Source organism: Pelophylax lessonae (assembly GCF_965119305.1).
Source record: "Pelophylax lessonae genome assembly, chromosome: 5".
Taxonomy (NCBI): Eukaryota; Metazoa; Chordata; class Amphibia; order Anura; family Ranidae; genus Pelophylax; species Pelophylax lessonae.
Window position 1 is genome coordinate 475,880,708 of NC_138772.1, and position 23,009 is coordinate 475,903,716.

General features: G+C 42.7%; 1 protein-coding gene across 2 annotated transcripts in view; it reads left to right on the plus strand.

The window, feature by feature from the left end:
• The first annotated feature begins 302 nt into the window (after positions 1-302).
• Positions 303-23,009, plus strand: part of ESRP1 (epithelial splicing regulatory protein 1) — a 111,999-nt gene continuing 89,292 nt past the window's right edge. For both annotated transcript variants that reach the window (XM_082258325.1, XM_082258326.1), the window contains exons 1-2: positions 303-671; positions 754-882. In XM_082258325.1, coding sequence (XP_082114451.1) covers positions 537-671; positions 754-882 — 264 coding nt within the window. In that variant the 5' untranslated portion in view covers positions 303-536. The remainder of the gene's footprint in view (positions 672-753; positions 883-23,009) is intronic.

Here is a 23,009-nt window from a genome sequence, read left to right on the forward strand (position 1 = left end):
TAATAACATAGCAAACAATAGCAAAGTGAACTCCTACTACTAGTACTACCACTAGGTGTTCATTGGAGATTGGAAGTGGAATACAATGCCCTCATCTTCCTGAAGGGGGAGCCAGAGAGACCGCACCCGAGCTCAGCCGAACACCTAGACGGAAAAAGCCGAAGCGACCTGGCCAGGTATCTCTTACCTGTAAGACCACGTGGGAAGGGGGCGGAGCCCACCCATCCCAATGACAAGTCAGCAGCCAGTGGTAAGGCGCCTAGTAGGGGCGCAGCCTGTCTGGTATTGGCTCACACACAGGAGTGCAAAACAAAAAAAGAGGCAAAACCGGCCTCTCCCTCCCCTCCCCTCCCCCACCTGGATCCTCCTGCAGAGAGTGCAGGTCCCCGGGGTGTTCTATAGGTGGAGGTGATTCCAGGTGTAGGGTGGTGGCGGCGTGTTTTAGGGGGGCTTTTCTTTCACTTTTTGGTGAAAGGTTTTTTTCTTTCTTTTTATATTTGTGTATATTTGTTGTGATTTGTGTATTTGGATTCGTCATGACTGCGGCTTCCCCGGATTACCTGGTGATCCTATTCACTGGAACTGCCGGGGCCAACTGTGCCAAGCTGGGCTCCGATGAGAAGGAGGTCATCCAACTGCTATGGAAGGTGATAGACCTGGCCAATCAGAAGGTAAGTCTCCATCCGGGGAGGGGAAGGGGGGCTCTTCACACCTGGGCCAGCACAGCCATCACACCCTTTGTTTGTCTCCTAGGTGGGAGAACTGCACGATGTGAAGGTCAGACCCGATCACCTGGAGCTGACAGAGGAATGCAGAGAGGCCAGCAAGATCGAGCCTGAGAGCCTGTATATGGCTGCCCAACTGGAGCAAGCCCTGCAACAGGTGAGACCCCCCCCCCCCCCAGTATGCAATGTACACCTGGGCCCCCCCCCCCAATACACTGTCCAACTGGAGCAAGCCCTGCAACAGGTGAGATCCCCCCCCCCCCCAGTATGCAATGTACACCTGGGCCCCCCCCCCCAATACACCGTCCAACTGGAGCAAGCCCTGCAACAGGTGAGATCCCCCCCCCCCAGTATGCAATGTACACCTGGGCCCCCCCCCCAATACACTGTCCAACTGGAGCAAGCCCTGCAACAGGTGAGACCCCCCCCCAGTATGCAATGTACACCTGGGCCCCCCCCCCCCCAATACACTGTCCAACTGGAGCAAGCCCTGCAACAGGTGAGACCCCCCCCCAGTATGCAATGTACACCTGGGCCCCCCAATATACACTGCCCAACTGGAGCAAGCCCTGCAACAGGTGAGATCCCCCCCCCCAGTATGTAATGTACACCTGGGCCCCCCCAATATACACTGCCCAACTGGAGCAAGCCCTGCAACAGGAGACCCCCCCCCCAGTATGTAATGTACACCCGCCGCCCCCCCCCCCCCCAAATACACTGTCCAACTGGAGCAAGCCCTGCAACAGGTGAGACCCCCCCCCCCCAGTATGTAATGTACACCTGCCCCCCCCCCAATACATTGTCCAACTGGAGCAAGCCCTGCAACAGATGAGACCCCCCCCAGTATGCAATTTACACCATGGCCCCCCAATATACACTGCCCAACTGGAGCAAGCCCTGCAACAGGTGAGACCCCCCCCCCCCCCCTATGCACTGGACACCCTCTCTCCAATACACACCGCTCAGCTGGAGTAAGCCCTGAAACAGATGAGACCACCCCCCCCCCCTGTATGCACTGCACACCTAGAACCCCCCTAATATACACCACCCAGCTAGAGTAAGCCGTGGAACCGGTGAGACCCCCCCCCCCCTCCCCTCCCACCAATTACATAATGCACACCTGGATTTCAAATACACATTTCTTGTCTGGAACCTCCATCCCCCCCCCTATTTCAGTCTGTTCACCTGTCCTAGACCAACCACAAATACACAACGCTCAGCTGCACCCCCAAATACACGCTGCTCACCTGGACCCCCCCCCCCTCCCCCAATACACACCAGTCAGCTGGAATCCAAATACCCACCCACATCTCATCTGGAACACCCCCCCCCCCTTATAAAATCTGTTCACCTTGAGCCCCAAATCCACACTGCTCACATGGACCCCCCCTAATGTACAGCAGCATGGCTGATGTCAGGATTTCCTTGGTTATAGTTGTCATGGGTGAGCTCAGGAAATCCTTACATTGCCAGCCTAATGTGATCTAAAGTTCCCCAGGCGTATGTTTATAAATTCTGCCTTCCTACTATGTGTGGGATACCATCAATACCCATTAATCAAATGAAATCTTGTTTGAAAAATGGCGAACTATTGGATAAAAACATTGTCCCCCTGTTTTTTTTTTTTTTCTTTTTTTTTTTGCACTTTTATATCTATTAAGCAGCTGTGCACTGCAACCAATCAGCTTTTAGCTTTCATTTTCAAAGCTTAACTGAACAAGCAGAAGCTAGAAGAATATTGGTTGGAGTAAATTTGCCCTATTGGGTTTCATACTATATGTATCATACTAAGGGGTCTGGTGATCAATATTTTCACACAAGATCTACCCATTTTTCTAATTAAATCTTGTTAAAAAAAAAAAAATAAAAAATGTGGATCTGGGCGTGCTCTCACTCCTCTGTTTTATATGTACTACTATTAGTACTAATATTGTTTTATGATTATGATATGAAGGGGTCTATTGATTACTGTTTTTACCCAACAATTACCCCTTTTTCTAATCGCATATTGTGAGAAATGGGTGAATCTCAGGTGAAAAGTGTGTGTGTGTGTATATATGTGTATATATATATATATATATATATATATATATATATATATATATATATATATATATATATATATATATATTAAATAATGTGTGTGTATGTATATGTGTATATATATTGGGTGTGTGTGTGTGTGTGTATATATATATATATATATATATATATATATATATATATATATATATATATATATATATATATATATATATATATATAATCTTTTTAATACTAATAGGTCTGCTGATCACTGTCATCTGAGCGTTTCCCAGTTTTCAAATGTAACTCTTGTGTGGAAAATGAATGAATCTTGGGTGAAAAATACGAATAACCCCCTAAATCATTTTTGCTATGTTTTCTTTCTTGTATAACAAGTGTATATACAGTGTGTATGTATGTGTGTGTGTATATATGTATGTGTATATATGACACATACTCCAGTTTTTTGTTAGTGTCATTCCACCCACTGAAAGTCATTAACTAAACAGGTGGCTTGGGTTTGCTCAACTACAGCTGTGGCGTTCTCCGCCCATAATCCGTCTGCTGGTAGCTTGTAATCACACAAGGGCAGAGATCCGGGTGGTGCAGTTCCTGGAGCAGGGACAGATTTGACTGGATCTCTATGTAGGAAGTAGTCTCTGCCTGCCATGTATAGGTTGGGATTTGTCCTCCCTGTTGTCTCTCCTGTGGCTGTAATGAAGTCATTCTATGGCTACATTATTTCTTATGTCTTTGTGGATCTCTCTTGTTATGAGTTATTGTTACAAAGAAACAAAACCTTCATCCATATGTTTTCCAGCCTGTATATTAACAAGCTGTGTTTTTAGGCTTGGTCAAAATGGTTACTAGTAGAATAAATGAGAGCAACCTATAGATATTTTCTTGCTGTGTTTATCTTTAGTATGTCAATGCTAATTAGGACACCAGGTGTTGTCACATTAACCTTCTAATCCCCATGAAGCAGTTGCCCACAATAAGGCTGCAGTACATGGATGTATCCAGTTGTTTTTAAAACCTACTTGGAGTTTGTTCTGATATTTCATGGAACTTTAGAGAGATAATATAAATATATAAACCAATTGTATGTAAAAACAATGTTTACATTTTTCCGACCCTAAAGCTGGATACACACTATACAACTTTTGTTGTTAGATTTCCTTTATTACCTTCAACGATGTAGCACAGGGGCCTGCCTGATTGCATACATATTGAAAGTGTTTAGATTTGACCTCATATTATGTTTTTGGTAAATCTAAAGGAAAACATCTAAAGACAATTGTATAATGTGTATGGCCCATAAGTGTAAATTTTTATGGGTTCAAATTATCTGTACTGTGTGTGTGTGTGTGTGTAATAATACGTTTAAGGGCCCATTTAAGCTGACACATTTAAATGATTTATAAGGGGAATTTTTTTAGTTTAACCACTTTTGGACCGGAAGGTTTTACCTCCTTAATGACCAGGTCATTTTTTTGCGATACAGCACTGCATTACTTTTAACTGACAATTGCGACGCTGTACCCAAATAAAATTGATGTCCTTTTTTGCCACAAATAGCGCTTTCTTTTGTTGGTATTTGACCACCTCTGCTTTTTTTTTTTTTTTGCGATAACAAAATAGAGCAACCATTTTGAAAATAAAAACACTATTTTTTACTTTCTGCTATAAAACGTTCCCAAAAAAGTCAAAATCAAATTTTTTTTTTTTAATCATTTTAGGCCAATATGTATTGTGCTTCATATTTTTAATACAAAAAATTCCCAATAAGTGGATATTAACTTTTGCACAAACCAATTATCTTGTCTACAAAGTGGGAGATATAGATAGATAGATTTTTTTTTTTTTTTAAACTAGTAATGGTGGCAATCAGCCTTTTTTAGCAGGACTGGGACATTGCGGCGGACGGATCTGACACCTAACTGACGCTTTTGGAGGGACCAGTGACATTACTACAGTAATCAGTGCTAAAAATATGCACTGTTACTGTAATAATGACACTGGCAGGGAAGGGGTTAACGCCAGGGGGCGATCAAAGCGTTAAATGTGTCTCTAGGGGGCTGCTTGCTGAATGAACAGACCTGTATTTCTAAATAAGATGAACACAGGATCCCTATAGTCATTACTGACAGAACAGCGATCTGCCTTGTTTACAATGGCAGAACACCGGTCTGTCAACGGGGAGCGATCGCGGGTGCCCGGCAGACATCGCGGTTGCTGGACCCGCTGATTGGCTCACCCTGTGGCCATTCAGCGCTCCCACTAGTGGTCCCGCGAAACTACATACAGGTACGTCGTATCGTGGGACAGAGCCGACCTGCCGCAGTATAAGTACAGCGGCTGGTTGGCAAGCGGTTAAATAATCGTGTTATATGAACATGCTCTGTGTAATGGTTTGGCACAAAGCAGCCCCAATCCTCCTTTTCCGAAGGGTCACTGGTGTATCTTCAATGTGAGCTAATTGAGGATTGGGGTCAACAGAGGCTCTTTGTGGTCTGCACTTCTGATGTAAGGGGGGACTCTGATGCCAGACCTTCATGTATAGGGGAACTCGGATAAGGGACCCTGATGGGGAATTTTTAATTTATTTTTTTCAGCCCACAATTTGAAAAATATACAAAGTGGCTATCATACTGAAAGTTTTGGAGACATGTTCTATATGTATACATCGCTCTTTCGCTCATACAGTCGTTGGGTAACCTGTGTCTTATCGGCTATTGTTTAATGTCAAGGATAACGAAAAAGCATGCTGACATCAATATCTTCACAACAGCTGAAGGCTGATTAACCTTAGTTTCTATATTGGCCTCTGTTAACACAGTGCTGTAATGTTGGTACATAAATCCATTAGTAATTAAGTTTAATTCTTTAATTATGACCCATCACAGGTCTAAATAGGCAGCCTAATGATGCTAGTCCACTTTTCCACTGAGTCATAGCTGTAGGCTGAGTCAGGATTCGCATATAACTTTACCTGCTGATTGTTCTTGGTTTCTTTTTTTGATTGTTTGGGCTTCTGATTTTATTAAGGCTTTCCTCTGCCCATATGTTTTTTTATTATGTCTTTGACTTGGCCAGATTTTGTGGCAGATTACTACTTCTGCACAAGATGAGATTGATGGTTTCTGGTTAGTGACACACTAAAGCTGATCATAGATGGATCTTCTTCTTTTTTTTTTTTTTTTTTTTTCCATTCTGGATAAAAAAAGATTCCTCCATCCATGCAATTAAGGTACATAGAGGAATCCTCACCACTGAGAGCAGGGCCGGTGCTACACTATTTTACACCCTAGGCAAGAGCAGCTACTTGCGCCCCCCCCCCCCCCAAATAAAAAGGGAACAGGTTAAAAACTCCTCTGTCATATCCAGTGACCCTGATCTGATGGATCCTCCATGTAATGCTGTCATACCTAGGGACCCCCATATTCCTCCATGTCCCACCTGGGGACCCTGATGTCCCCCTGTATCACACCCAGAGACCCTAATGTTTTTCCATGTCACATCCTGGGACCCCAATATTCCTCCATGTCATGCTGTCATACCCACTGACCCTGATGTTCCACCATGTCACATCCAGGGACCCCTGTGTTCCTCCATGTCATGCTGTCATAATCAGTGACCCCAATGTTCCTCTGTCACACCAGGAGCCCCTGATGTTCCTCCATGTCATACCCAGAGACCCTGATGTTTTTCCATGTCACACCTGGGGACCTCAATCCCCCAAGGCACACCCAGGGATCCCAATTCCTCATTGCACACCTGGTGACCCCAAACCCCTGTTACACTCGTGACCCTTATCCCCCATGTCGCACCTGGTGACTCCGATTCCCCATGGCACACCTGGTGACCCCGATTCTCTTTCACACCAGGGATCCTCCATGTCACACACAGGGACCCTGATCCCCTGTTCTGGGGACACTCACTGGGCAGTATGAAGAGAGTGGCCTGCACTATGCCCTCCTTGACCATGATCCTGCTGATTCCTTCTTCCAAGATGCTCCTCTCCTGGACCACAGTGCTCACCACAGCTCCAACCGGCTCCTGGTGGAGGGAGAAGCAGCAGTCAGAGCTCCACACATCCTTCATCACCAACCTCCTTAGACCATTCCGGTGCCTTGACTCTTCTGCTCCAGTAAAGGTGCCGCCCTCCAGTGCCGAGCTCAGGTTCAGCTCTCCTCTGCTCCCTGCTTAATACCGACCCAGGGAAATGAATGGCTGCCCACCAGCTCAGTGTAGAGAGTTACATCCTGCCCAGGGTTTATGCCACTCGGCTCCAGACAAAGAGGATCATCATGCAGGCAGCACTCCGGTGGGCTCCCTTCCCTTCCTCATGGATGCGCCCCTAAGTGGCAATGTGCCCTAGGCTGCTGCCTAGTTTGCCTAGTGGAAGCACCGGCCCTGACTGAGAGGTATTCTGACAATGGGGGCTGTCTGCTGTCAGAATACACAGATCCGTGGCTGTAGTTGCTGATCAGATTTTTTCCAACATGCCCTTTTGACCAAAGATGATTTTTAGTGGCTACACACAGATTGAAATTCAGCCTGTCCCTGCTGATGCATTTGAATTTCAACCTATCTATGGCCAGCTTAAAGGCCATGTCACATGAGCGAAATACAGGACCAACCATATGCATTGCTCCCTTCCCAATGACTGATTGTCCCTGATTTCGAGGGATTTTTCCTGTTTTGGAACAAAGTTTCTCTGTCCCCATTTGTCCCTCGTTTTGGTCTGCTCTATATACAGTGGATATAAAAAAAATGTACACACCCTTGTTAAAATGTAAATCTGTTTCTGTTTTTAAAAAAAAATGAGACAAAGAGAAATAATTTCAGAACTTTTTCCACCTTTTTAATGTGCTCTATAAACGGTACAACTCAATTGAAAAAAAAAAAAAAAAACTGAAATCTCTTAAGGGTGGGGGGGGGGGGAGTAAAAATAAAAAACTAAAATAATGTGGTTGCATAAGTGTGCACACCCTCTTAACCAGGGATGTAGCTGTGTTCAGAATTGAGCAATCTCATTCAAACTCATGTTAAATACCAGTCAGTACACACCTGCCATCATTTTAAGTGTCTAATTAACCCCAAATAAAATTCAGCTGCTCTAGTAGGTCTGGGCTCTGGCTGGGCCATTCCAAACTTGAATCTTCTTCTGGTGAATTGGATATACCATGGGACACAGTGAAGACAGGCATCATCAAGTAGAGAAAATATGGCACAACCGTGACATTACCAAGAACTGGATGTCCCTCCAAAATTAAAAATGGTCAGGGAGGCTGCCAAGATGCCTACAGCAACATTAAAGGAGCTGCAGGAATATCTGGCAAGTACTGGCTGTGGGGTACATGTGACAACAATCTCCCGTATTCTTCATATGTCTGGGCTATGGGGTAGAGTGGCAAGACGGAAGCCTTTTCTTATGAAGAAAAACCTCCAAGCCCAGCTAAATTTTGCTAAAACACAACTTGAGTCTCCTAAAAGCATGTGGGAAAATGTGATCTGGTCTGATGAAACTTAGGTTGAATTTTTGGCCGTAATTCCAAACGATGTGTGGTGCAAAAACACTACAAATCACCAAACGAACACCATATCCACAGTGGGGCATGGTGGTGGCAGCATCATGCTTTGGGGCTGTTTTTCTTCAGTTGGAACAGGGGCCTTAGTCAAGGTAAAGGGATTTCTGGACAGTTCCAAATACTAGTCAGCATTGGCACAAAACCTTCAGGCTTCTGCTAGAAAGCTGAACATGAAGAAGAACTTCATCTTTCAGGATGACAACGACCCAAAGCATACATCCAAATCAACAAAGGAATGACTTGACCAGAAGGTTAAAGTTTTGGAATGGCTCAGACCGAAATCTGATTGAAAATCTGTGGGGTGATCTGAAGAGGCCTGTGCACACGAGATGCCCTCACAATCTTACAGATTTGGAGTGTTTTTGCAAAGAGTGGGCAAATATTGCCGAGTCAAGATGTGTCATGCTGATACTCGTACCCAAAAAAACAGCGCTGTAAAAAAACTTAGGTGCCGGTTCACACTGCCGCGACCTCTGTCGCCTCATAAGGGGCGACTTCTAGCGCGACTTTGTGAAATTTTTTTTACGCGGCTTATATGATAGACGACTTTGTACGACTTTGTATTTGGCCAATCGGAATATGTTTTTTGGATAGTGTCTGGGGGGGGGGTCTAAAAAGTGTCCCTGTGAAGTTTCATCACTGTAGCATGTCCAGAACCAGAAAAAAGAAAGCATTTTTCTTATAATTAATACAGCAGTGTGGCGGCTTCTCTACACCTTGCATTTTTTATTGCTAGCATTTATCGGGCATTTTTTGGGCGTCTCTGGAGGTAGGCATGTCTTTTTTTGGATTTAGTATCTGGGGGGGGGGGGGGGTCTAAAAAGTGTACCTGTGAAGTTTCAGCTCTGTAGCATGTCCAGAACCCACACTGAACCCACACTGCTGCATTAATAATTATAAGAAAAATGCTTTTTTTTTTCTGGTTCTGGACATGCTACAGTGATGACACTTCACAGGGACACTTTTTAGACCCCCCAGACAGTATCCAAAAAACATCATATTCTGATTGGCCAAATACAAAGTCGTCTATCATATAAGTTGTGTTAAAAAAATTCACAAGTCGCGCTAGAAGTCGTCCCTTATGAGGCGACTTGGAGGTCACGGCAGTGTGAACCGGCACTGGTGCTAAAACAAAGTATTAGTTTAAGGGTGTGTACACTTATGCAACCATATTTATTTATTTTTGCTTCCATTCACCTAAGATCTCCGTTTATTGTTCAACTGAGTTGTACAGTTTTTAGGTCACCTTAAAGGTTGGAAAAGTTCTGAAATGATTTTTGTCTATTTTTTTTTTTTTTTTTTTTAACATCACAGAAACCTGACATTTTAACAGGGGTGTATAGACTTTTTTTTTTTTTTTTTTTTTTTTTCATATATCCACTGTAGTTACATATAAAATTCATGATTTTATCATTCAAAGTGTTTCACAGTGCTAACTAAACCTTTTACCTAATTTCTAAATTGGTGCATTTGTAAATTTTAAAAGCCAGTCTAATGAAATAGTAGTGGTTACAAAAAAAAAAGTCAGTTTAGCTTTTTTTTTTTTTTTTTTTTTTTTTTTTTTTTTTTTTTTTGGTATTTCTCCTTTAAAGCGGTTGTATCTTCCAAAAAAATAAAATAAACCCGGCAGGACAAAGGCATAATGTGCTAGTATGCATCGCATACTAGCTCATTATGAAATACTGTACTTTCCTTAGAACGAAGCCCTGAGGCAGTCGCCTGGACACTGCTGAGGCAGCTGACATTTTCCCTCGGCGTCTCTTCCGGGTTCAGCGGCTCCGGCGCTTTGAGTGGCTGGAGCTGCGATAATGTCACACTCGCGCATGCGCACAGGCGCCGGACCTTCAGAGCGCATGCGCCGCTGGTGTCAGTGGCTGCATGCAGGGCGAATATCTCCTAAACCGTGCAGGTTTAGGAGATATTTTACCTACATGTAAGCCTTATTATAGGCTTACCTGAAGGTAAAAGTTAAAAAGCGGAATATACTACCGCTTTAAGCGGGCATGACAGGTGGTGTGCCCTATGCCTACATAATTTCTGCTAATGGGTGTCCCTCGTTCCCATCCCTGGGAGGTATGCACACGTTGCAGCCTCAACAATCAGACTGGAGGAAAGGGGGGGTCACATTCTGAAGCCATTGGATCAGCACGACAGCCAGGGAAATGGAAGAGATGAGCATTAACAACCCCCACTTCATTGCCATAGTTTAAACTTCAGTATATATTTTCTTTAAATAGCATGACTGTATGTTGCAGGTTAGTTGATATTAAATTTTAATATGTATCAGGATAGCTGTATAGCACACACTGCACAAACAGACTGAAGAGAGGTAGAGATCTCTTGCACTTTTTATGTTGCTATTGTTGGAAATGGAACCTGCTCTAGAGCCTGTGCCTTCAGGACAAGTCAGCATTGGCAGTGCTGTATATTCCCACAGGTTCATTTGAAGAATGACCTCATGAATAGTACCGATTGGGTATGTAGTATGTGTATATTTGCCAGGGAAGGTTTTTTCACAAACCTTCACCCTTCTAAGGAATTGTGATTTTAGGTAGCTATTTTTTTTTTTTTTTGTCTCCAATTAAACTAGATATGAGTTCATAGGACATTTTAAGCCCATCTTTAATATATTTAAATACAAATTGTGTATGTAGGCATTTTGGGGTCTTGCAGCAGAGAGGACTCAAGACCAGTGTTTCACTGTCAACTTTTGAATTGAGCTCAGTCAGTTTCTCTCAAGTTTTAAAACAGATTCTGAGCTCCCTCAGAAAGCCTTAACCTAAAACCTTTTGACTTTACAACCACTTTAAGGCCTGTAAATTGCGAGGTGGGGCCTCCATGGATTGGACTTGTTTTTCTAGCACATCCTACAGATGCTCATTTGGATTGAGATCTAAAGAATTTGTCGGCACCTCGGACTTGTGGTGTTCCTCAAACCATTCTTGAAGCATTTTTTCAGTGTGGCAGGGTGCATTATCCTGCTGAAAGAGGCTACTGCAATCAGAGAATATTAGAAAGGGGGCTACTATAAGCCCCTCTTTCTTATGGGATGGTCGGAAGGGTGAGATTATTTAGTGAGCCTAAGTTCAGCCATTTTGGGAAGGTATTTTAGTTATTCTAAGTTAGTCAGCTTCAGTCAGTTGGGCAAGGTTAATACAGTAAAGTGACCTTTTGACCTGTCATGTTTTCCTGCCCTTTCCCGCCATAGGTAGTAGCTGGGCAGTTTAGTTGGTGTAGCTGGGCAGCTTCAGGTCTCACTTGTGGCTTCAGCGAATGAGCCCCTTTCACGCCCACCTTCTCCCACCTATAAGCTTGGATCTACCTCAGAAACAGGGCTATTTAAACGAGCTCCTGAGCCCACAGGGCTCAATCTCAAGAATCTTTCCTACCTGCGTTCCCCTCCCTCCCCTTTGGTTTGTCGCGGCTTAAAATATTAAACTGGTTGGGTCACCTCTGCCATGCAGAGGGGGACGTTTTTTTTATGTTTTTAAGATGTGTTTGGATGTTTACGAATTCTGTGGTTATTTCTTGTTAAATGCAACCCGAGTTGTTCATGACTGGGTTGTCTGGTGATAGATTTAAAAATATTATTGATGTTTTATTAATTCTGTTTATCAGTTAATAAACAAGCCGCGAGCCTTTTTTATCCAAAAGTGAGTCAGAGTGCCTTATTTTATTTTAAGTACTTAGATGGGATGGGATGTTTTTTTCCTGGTAATGTTGTGGGGTTTATAATTAGGATGTGTAAATTAAATACAAGATATATTTATCTCCTTCCTGCCATTCCATACCATTTCCTTCAGGGGGGTGTACTTGGTCACCAACAATGTTTAGGTAGGTGGTACGTGTTCAGCATTCACATGAATGGCAGGACCAAGGTTTACCAGTAGAACATTACCCATAGCATCCTAATAGCTCTGCTGATTTGCCTTCCTCCCATACAGTATCTTGGTGCCATCTCTTCCCCAGGTAAGCAAAGCACACACATCCGACCATCCACACGCTAGAAAAGAAAATGGGATTCATCAGACCAGGTCACCTTCTTTCATGGTCCAGTTCTGATGACCCCATGCCCATTGTAGGCACGTTTTGCTGTGGACACAGGTCAGCATGAGAACTCTGGCCAGCCTGCGGCAGCCCCATTCATGACACCCTGCAATGCCCATTTTGTTTCTGCTTTCAACACCTCAAATTCAGAGACATCTGTACGACGCCCCCCCCCAAACCCCATCAAATAGTGGATGTGGTCAAATTTCAGTGGGAGGGTCTTAAAGTGGCATCAAATACCTGGAGTGCATTACGTACAGAGTACAGGGGTGCACTACCTGAAGTTTGGGGGGGAAGTTACACACAGAATGCAGAGTTCAGAGGTGTGCTACATACATAATGCAGACTTCTTCCACAGCTGCTTACCTCTGCATCCCCTATCCACATCTCACTTTCACCCCTCTTCAGCTCTGACCTCTGCATGCAACCCGCCCCCCTATCCACTGCCCCTGGACCCATCTTCTCCCCCACCTTAAAAGTTCCATCTTCCACTTTTGTTGCATTAGGCTGAAGCACCCAGCTGGCTCTAATACGTCCCTGCTCACTGTAGGTGGTTTGGCCTCACTTGCAGGGAGATCATTAAGTGGGATGTTGGCATCTGCACTGCACCCAGGCACCTGCATCTCCCCTGCCCCCATCCTGCATATCCTGTGGGAGCAGCTCAGATCGGATCTGTGGGACCTATTGGGAGACAAGTTGTAACTTTTAATCGCAGAAGCCAGACTTCTGTGTTTACAAGTGATAGTGGTGAGCAAGGAGCAGAGGGCTTGAGCCAGAGGTGGTAGAAATGAGTTCCACCAAGTTCCAGCTGAAAAAAGACCTGTATGTATTTGTGTGTTAACCCCCCCCCCCCCACCCCTCATACTTGGTCCCCACACACATTAGAGTAACTAAGTCCAGTAATTACAAACCTTGATAGGTGGCCCAATTAAACATCCGGGATTAAAGGAGTTGTAAAGGCAAAAGGTTTTTTTGTATCTTAATACATTCTATTCATTCAGGTAGTAGTTTGGGCGAGGAATAATAGCAATCACCTTGGACAATCTGTTGATCAATCTGTCCCCTGAGCAGGCACACCCAAAGACCATAGAAGCTGGCTTGTATACATAAGACTAGGTCAAGCAAACCATCATTTGACTGTGGGCACCTTGATGTGATTTGTCGCTAGAATAAAAACATGGTGGGGAGATTCCATTTCTGTCACCCACGCTGCAGATCTTTGGTCCCATGAAGAGCTACGGCATTCAAAATTTCTTAAAGATCCAAGACCATTCTGAAATTGTTGAGTACTGTGTTTTCCAACCATCTACCCTTGCGTCAAAGTATTGATGCAGGGCCAGATGGATGGGACCAGGCATCTAACGCCTTTGGAAGTGGCAGATGATGAAGTTTCTTTAGCGGTCATAGCCATTCAGGAGAGTCAAGCCCCGTACACACGTACCGATTGTCGGCCGTAAATATTCGGCCGACGACCGATCGGCCGATTGTAGGCTTGTTAGTATGATGCTTCCGACAGCGCATTTTCGGCCAAACAGAATCTGTCGTGCAGGCATTAAAATTTTTGTTGGCCAACACCAGAACGGCCGATTGTTCGCCAGTCAGTACAGATTTCGGCCGACAGACAGCAGATTAGCAAGACTGGGCATGCTCAGAAAAGAAAAGACAAGGAAAGTTAGCCATCACATGACATCACTTCTGCAGTCGGCTGTTGTTGGCCGACAAAATTCGTGTGCAGTCTTTTGCAGTTTTCAACACACGACAGCCCTGGACAAAAGACGGCCGATCGTTCGGCCGACGATCGGTACGTGTGTACGGGGCTTCAGGTACAAGCACTTTTTTTTTTTTTCCCGAGGACACAGGACTGCTCTGAATTTCTGGCAGGATTCGTTTTTTTTTTTTCTGCCCCTTATTGAAACAGATTATAGTAAAATGCTGCCAATGGTACAATAAACTGACCAAATGTGACCCAATAAGAGAAGTTCTTTGTTAGGCTCCAATAAAGTGTATGTGAAGCCTTTCTCAACCCTTTTATTCCCAAGGAACTATAAAATGTTTCGGGTTCCAGGGGAAAAAAAGAAAATTGTGGTATCCGACAACGGTTGAAGACCATGTAGAAGTGATGCCTTGCATTGGATGTTGGTAAACGGGGGGGGGGGACCCACCACTGCTCAAGAAACCCTTAGCAACTTTAGGAGGAACCTTGGTTGAGAAACACTGATTTAATGTATTCACATATGTGAAAAGGATTGATTTCACGTAAATTTTGTTGGAAGAGAGTAAAGGCCCGTACGCATGTTAAGAAAATCGGAAATGAAATTTCATCTGAACGATCTGCCGATTTTCGGATCGTTAGTATAGTGCTTTCGTCAACCGATTTACGAATTTTTGTACAACAAAAACTGGATGTGCAGGCTATAAAATTTTTATCGTACGTGAACACAACGTCCGCTTTTCGTCCGAAAAAAATTGTAAGAGCAAGATTACGCATGCTTGGAAATGAAAGAATACATACAAAACAATTTGACACAGTACATCACTTGTGAAGTTGATTTCTGTTGTACGTTAATTTTGTATGCAAGTACCTCCTCGATTTCGATAAGAGACTAGCAAGCAACAAACGGGCGAAAATATGTCCGATAATCTGATCGTGTGTGCGAGGCTTTAGTATTTATCTGGCTGTGTGAACACTGTTCTGGATGCTCACTGTTAAATGAATGGAACTCAACCTAGATAAATGGAAATGGAGCAGTTGTTTTCTGATCTATTTTAAAGGTGCAGGATCTTGGCATACCTACTAAATCACTGACCTGAAACCAGTGCTCAGGACAATTTACACTTTATCAGCTGCATACTAGTTCCAGGTCAGTGACTCGCTGGGTTGTAAACAAGAATCCATATTACAGCCTCCAAATCCAAACATGTTAACAATGGCAGCTCTCGTTTATCTTTTTTTCAAGTTTGAAGATTTAGTTTATTTGTAGTAGTTCTCCACCTTTTTTATAGCACAATTAAAACCAACTTTAAGCATTTAACATTACTCACGAAATTGTCTTCCCGTACTGAAATAATATTTTTATTAACTATTGTCAGATATTTTTTAAAAATGGCAATCTACCCAGAAGTGATTTTCCAGATATAATTTATGTATAGAAGGCTATAGGTCAGCTCCTGGCTTCTAATGTGTTGGGAACTGGTGGAATTTAGATCTGTGTGTAGCCCTCTTGGTTCAACAGAAGCCTACATTCTTCTCGCTTCTGTCAAATGGTCCTACTGGATAAGCAGCATTTCATCAGCCACTGCAGCCAATGGCTATGTTGCTGATCAGTGTATTCTGACAGGGAGGGAGGAGTCTGGCTGGCAAAATGCAATAGCACAGTGCGAGAGATCCATGCATCTACCTAGTTTCTGTGGATTTAGATCTGTGCATTTTTTTTTTTTTTCCCCTCACCGGCTGGTTGAATGGGGGGGAAAAAAAATGTAGCTTAAGTAACACACATTTACTAAGACTTTACAATCGACAGTTCAATAAACATTGCAGCCAATGCCGTTGCTGTGTCCAGTTAGAGGTCTGTGTTGGTGCTCCGAATCTCTGTAGCATCGGATCTAAATTTGACAAGCTTCCTTGTGTATGGTTGTACCCTGGTATTTGCCTCAATAAGTTATTTAAATTAAACAATGCTGATTTTTTTTTTATTTTTTTTTCTCTTTTCTTTCTCTTCCTGGTTATACTTGGTCAGCGGGTGTGTTGAGCCTAAAAAATATTTGTTTTTTGTAGCTGAACTCCAGGCACACATATAAAACTCATACTGGCGTTAGGTCTGTCAAAGGATTAATACAGTGCATCCGGAAGTATTTATTTATTTTCAGGTACTTGTATAGCGCTGTCAATTTACGCAGTGCTTTACATATACATTGTACATTCAACATTAGTCCCTGCCCTCAAGGAGCTTCCAATCTGAGGCCCCTAACTCACATACATACATACAGTAGGGCCAATTTTTTTTTTTTTTTATACAGGATCCAATTAACCTACCAGCATGTCTTTGGAGTGTGGGAGGAAACCGGAGTACCCGGGGGAAACCCACGCAGGCACAGGGAGAACATGCAAACTCCAGGCAGGTAGTGTCGTGGTTGGGATTTGAACCAGCAACTCTCCTGCTGTATGAACAGCGCTTTACCTTTTCCGCAGTTTGTTGTTACAGCCTTGCAGCAGCTTGTTTTCTGGTTCTATACACTTCAATAGATCAAAAACCTGCATTTCAAAATGCACCTGCAACATTTATCAACTGCAACCTGCTTATGTGTGAACCAGGCCTAAGGGCAGAGGATTCATGTAGCATTTGCATTTCCTGAGAATCCACCTGCCCTTGTTATGATGCCCTGGAAAATCTTGCGCATGCTGTTTTTTCATCTACATCCATCAGGTCCAGACAAAAAAAATGAAAAGGGATGCAGTCAGTCTTTTTTTTTTTTTTTTTTTTTTTTCCTATTTCTTCCAGACCTGGATGGATTCTGAGTCAAGTCCATTTTACATCTGCCTGTCCATAGAACTGTTTGGAACCTGAAAAACTGGGCATGATCAGAAAGCCTCTATGAAAGGCTGCTTAGGATTAAAAATGGGTAATGTTGAATGAGACAGTAAAATTCCAGATCCTGCCTTTTTTTTTTTTTTTTTTTTTTTTTTTTCCCTAAAAAAAAAAAAAAAAAAATTCTTTTTTGCATCCTTTTATTACATCTTAGTGATGATTATCTATTGCTATTTGCATGCATTCCAGAAATGGCTACCTGGCATTTTTTTTAGGATGGGCTCCCTGGAGGTGACACAGGGTAAAATGCCCAGGCAATGTGTGTTGAAACCTCCACTTGCAGTTCCCCATCAAAAACTTGTGTTACTCAGGGATAACGCATGAACAGGATTAGGACAGATTTTTGGCAACCTCTAAATAGAAGTACCTGAACAAGGACCTTTTGTGGCAGGATCACTTGTTCATTTTAAAAGCATCTGGTATTAAAAGCTAATTTTGAAATTGCATTTGAAAGCAGAATTCCAGGAAAAAACCTAACTGGTCCTAAAAATGCCCCATCCTTCCTCCTATAACCTATACTGACTAACCTGTATAAGAGTGTGTGTGTGTGGGGGGGGGGGGGGGTGATATTTTATATTTTGTGGTTTCCAGTCCTACGATCTGTCTCTTCGGTGTCAGTCAGTTACAGGGGAGAAGAGGGCGTGCTGATAATGGATTGGCCATATCGGTGACATAAATGACCTGGGCCTTACCAGCCGTTGTTGAGCACCCTCTCTGCTGCTGCTGTTGGCTGACACAGGGGAGCATGATCAAATGGCTGGACCGGAGGGGCTGAAAATAAGAATGTCTATAGATCATCTTTTCTAAACAGGTTAGTCAGAATAAGTGTTAGAGAGAAGGGAGCATTTCTTAGGCTAGTTAGGTTTATCCCGGAATTCTACTTTAAGTATTATAACGTTATAGTGCTTGCATACACTTTGTATGTAGGTAGAATGTTGGAACTTTTTTTTATTTATTTTTTTAATGGCCCTAAGCGCTGTACAAAGAGCAACAGTGAAAGTAAATTCATCCTAGATGGGGACAGAAAAAAAAAATTCTGATTGGTTGGAATGAAGTTAGCATCTTGCTTTCTGAATATCCACAATTTGCTGGTCTTGTAAAATTGTCTGCCTGTTTAGCCTGTCTCCTTCCTTGTAGAATATTTTTAATACTGTTATCTTGCTGGCAAGCAAAGGAAGACATTTTTGGTTGGATAATATTGTAGCGACTGTTAAGGAATGTGTTGACAGTAAATTCAATTAAAATAGTAATGTGTAATGAGAAATCACCATGTTATATATTATGCAAGTGATATTCTCCTGGGAGTTCTTAAATGGCTGATGTGTTAATCCAAGTGTTTAAAGTTCCTCTTGAGGCTTTCCCCAGACCTCTTAGAATTTTTAACCAGACTCTTGTGCTAGACAAGCTTGTTGCTACTGTGCATGTGTTAGCTTGCCTCCTTGTGCATGTCTGATCTTGCACAGCACTGGGTCCTCTCAATGGTGACATCTGAGCTCAGGCTGTGGACAGCCAAGAGAAGCCTGGAAGGGACAGCCGCCTCTTGTGTCCGATGAAAAAAAAATATCCTAGGGTGGCAACATGAAATCATTTTTGCCAGATCAGATGACAATCATTGGCTCACACAAACGTGACAGGGTGAAAAGTAACAGTTGATCATGATTGATGATCAATGTTTTTTTTTTTTTTTTTTTTTTTTTTTTTTTTAATGGGAAAGCCAAGTTTTACCATAGTGGAGCTGAAGGGGCCTGAAATAGTTTGCTCTCTCTCTCTCTATAATATATATATATATATAATATATATATATATATATATATATATATATATATATATATATATATATATATATATATATATATAATTAGTGTGTGTATGTATGTAGTAATAATATATATATATAATATATATATATATATATATATATATATATATATATATATATATATATATATATATATATATATATATATATATATAATTAGTATGTGTGTGTGTATATATATATATATATATATATATATATATATATATATATATATATATATATATATAATGTGTGTATGTATGTATGTATATATGCACGTATTGAATATCTGGTCATGCTCCTTTTAAGGAAGTCTTTGGACGTAAAAAAAAAAAAATGATCAGGTACATGGACTGTCCCCTCAAATTTGTTTTTCCAATTAAAAAAAGAGAAAACTCTTGTTGGTAATTTTAATGAGTGACCAGTGGGCCATGGGTTGTCTAAAAAGAGACTACAGCAGTAGATGACTGCCTGAATGCTTAATTTGGTTGTAATTCGGACTGAGCGACGCAAGGAAACAGTAGTCGGATTCTTTAAGCTTGAGCTATTGAATTCTGCAAACATTTGTTTTTTTTTTTCATAATGCCATAGGGTGATAGGTGGGCATGGAGTAAGTTGTTGTTGGGTGTTTTTTTTTTTATAGTTACAAATGTGAGGGCAGGGGGTACAGGTGCAGTGTTGGAGGTGCACAGCAATGGTAGTGGGTGGGAGGAGGGACTTTGTGCAGACATGCGGTGAAAAATGGACCTATAGTCAAGGTGGTGCTATGGAGTATCCCTGAATCCAAGGCATGCTAAGATTACACGCTGAGCTGTGCATGTGCGGTTTGGTGTACAATTGGAAGAAAGTTTCCCAGCAGCAAGTGAAGACATTTTAAGACTCATGCAAAGTCTCTATTGCCAAACAGAAAAAAACTACCTGACAGCAATTTTTCTTACACAGGACCTTTTTTCTGCTTGATCTACCACTTGCTGACGGTGCACTGTACATAAACTGTGAAAGTGCGAGCAGTCTATGCAGAATCACATATATAGTGTGTGTGTGCTTCTGCATTTCCGAGAAGGGGGGCCTTCCCGGCTGTGCTGTCATTGTCACAGCACATGGTGATCACTGGGTGCTGGCCAGTGATTGGCCGCCGGCGATCAGCTCGGATCTTCACAGAACACAGCTCTGTGAGTGTAAACGGCACAGAGCTGTGTGGAGTGACAGGGGATCCATTTGTTTTTTTTTTTTTTCATTCTCTGCTAAGCAGGGAATAAAAATGGCTACATCCCTAGTAAAAGCAGCACACACATATATAAACACTTGTTAGGTACGTATTTAGTACGCATATAACCCCTTGAAGTTAACTCCTATCTGCCCAGTATCAGTATAGTGACAGTTGAGGATTAAATCCTGGGCATCTAAATAGCGTAATTGGTGCCACATCCTATTGAAATTTGAAAAACGGAGAAAAAAAAAACGTGGACTTTGCAGGCACTGGATACTTTAAAAATATAATTTTTTTAAATCATATAAAATCAATAAAGAGTCACAAAATACACATAATATAATATTCCATGTATGGAAGAAAACATATTAATAACCACAACAGATTTGGTAGTTGCATTAAGGTGGTGGGCTAATACACAAAAAGATAGCAATAAAGATTCAATGATACTTCACATCGAAGCGATCCTAACCGCAGGTGACAGGGAGATATCCTGTCTTCCCAGTTACTCCCCATCCGGTGAGGGTGTTGCTCTATGGATCAGGAGTCTCTGAGGGTTATACTATTGGCCCCACCAGGTATTAGAGTACCCATATCTATTATGCTGAGTACTCTTGTTTCATTACATATTATTCTCTTGGCATACCAGCTGATGTGCTTTATGCCAATCTTTGCTGGACGATGATGCTTGGCAGTGTATGTGCGTCTTTACTATATTTTTTGATGACTCTGATCCTTCATCCACCCTCCTTGTTGATTACCGATCTTTTTACCTTTATCGTCATTGCCTACTGACCATATACAGAACTTTGATCCATTAGCTCCTAGAGGAAGCTTAAGGCGAAACATGTCGCACTATTGCTCAACGGAACTCTATGACCTATTGCTAAACACATCGCTCGATCTTCATGGGAAGACAGCACATCTCCCTGTCACCTGCGGTTAGGATCGCTTCGATGTGAAGTATCATTGAATCTTTATTGCTATCTTTTTGTGTATTAGCCCACCACCTTAATGCAACTACCAAATCTGTTGTGGTTATTAATGTTTTCTTCCATACATGGAATATTATATTATGTGTATTTTGTGACTCTTTGTTGGTTTTTTATATGAATTATTTAAAAAAATTATATTTTTTAAAGTATCCAGTGCCTGCAAAGTCCATGTTTTTTTTTTTTTTTTTTTTCCCCTCCATTTTTCAGTATAGTGACAGTGCCTTTTTTTTTTCTAACCAAAGACATGTAGCAAAATACATTTTGATCTAATTGATTTAAACGATTTTAAAATTTTGAACTTATTTACTTTTGGGATATGTTTTTTTACCTGAAAGTTAAAATATATATTATACTTTTTTTTTTTTTTTTTTTTTTTTTTTTTTTAGTGCTATAAATGGGGAAACTATTTATATAAAAAAAACAAGAACCAAGTGATCAAATGCCAAAAGGAAGTTCTAGTTGTGGGAAAAAGTTTATAAATGTAATTTCGGGTAGCTCGGCAATAGGGTTGAGCGGACACCTAGATGTCCGTGTTCGACGGGTTCAGCCGAACTTTAAAAAAAAGTCCGGGTCCGTGTCCCGGACTTTTACCGAACTTTTCCCGGACACCGAACCCCATTGAAGTCAATGGGGACCCGAACTTTAAGGCACTAAAATGGCTCTAAAACACCAAAGGAAAGGGCTAGAGTGCTGCAAATGGCAGCAAAACGTAATTAAGAGCATGGCAAGTGCTCTGCAAACAAATGTGGATAGGGAAATAACTTAAAACAACAAAAAAAAACAGAAAAATAAAACAATGTTCTTCTTCATCTCTGAAGGACGAGGCCCATATGGAGTAGGAGGGAGGTTGAGGTGGTGGTGGATGTGGCGGTGACATAGGCGTGCGCACAGGGTGTGCTGGGTGTGCCTGGGCACACCCTAATCACCTAGGGCACATAGCATTGCCAGTGAGGAGATGGGAAAGATCTCCCTGGGACCTGCTCTGCTCTATTTCTCCTTGCCTACAGGTACATGGCCCCGATACATTACTCTCCCTGCTGGCAAACACATGCATGTGTATTTCAACTTTGGGGTGCACACCTTAATGCAATAGGCTGCGCACACCTATGGGCGGTGTAGGTGGAAGCGGCGGTGGAGGAGGACCAGGGCCGGATTAACAGCATCATGGGCTTGGTGCTGAGGATTTTGAAGGGCCTTAAGGGCCGTGCCTTGCCATGCACCCAGAGGAGGAAGGGTGCAGCCATGCATGCCTAATTCAACATGGGATGCTGTCTCTGAAGCCCATAAACACATCCATGCATCGCCAACTGTCCCTCCTTGTCCGGCCTTCACGCTGTGTGGGGAGGTTCTGAGGGTGCTGCCTGGGGAAGCGAGCATAGAAGCCAGACTTCTGTGTTTACAAGTGACAGAAGAGCGGTAACAGTGAATATGGCCAACCCGGGGCCTATATAAAAGGTAGGGGCCTGGAGCTGCAGCTCCAATAGCCCCTACATTAATCTGGCCCTGAGGAGGAGGACGAGGTAGCCAACACTGCTTCTTTTCAAAAATTTTAAATGAGGGTACACCCCAAAAGAGTGAGAAAGAGCAAAAATGGAACAATGGGTGGGTAAGGTCGGTATCCATTGCTATTCTGCATAAGGTACGGAAAAGTCCCGTGGGATCCATGCCTGGTTCATTTTAATGAACGTGAGCTTGTCCACATTGTCTCTGGACAGGCGGCTGCGCTTGTCTGTTATAACGCCCCCAGCCGTGCTAAATACCCGTTCAGATAATACACTGGCTGCAGGGCACGCCAGCACCTCCAAGGCGTAAAGGGCAAGCTCAGGCCATGTGCCCAATTTGGAGACCCAGAAGTTGAAGGGGGCAGACCCGTCATTCACTACATGTAGGCGTGTGCACACATACTGCTCCACCATGTTGGTAAAATGCTGCCTCCTGCTAAGACGTTCCATCTGAGCTGCTGGTGCTGCTGTTTGTTGTGGCGTGCTGACAAAGCTTTTCCACATTTCGGCCATGCTAACCCTGC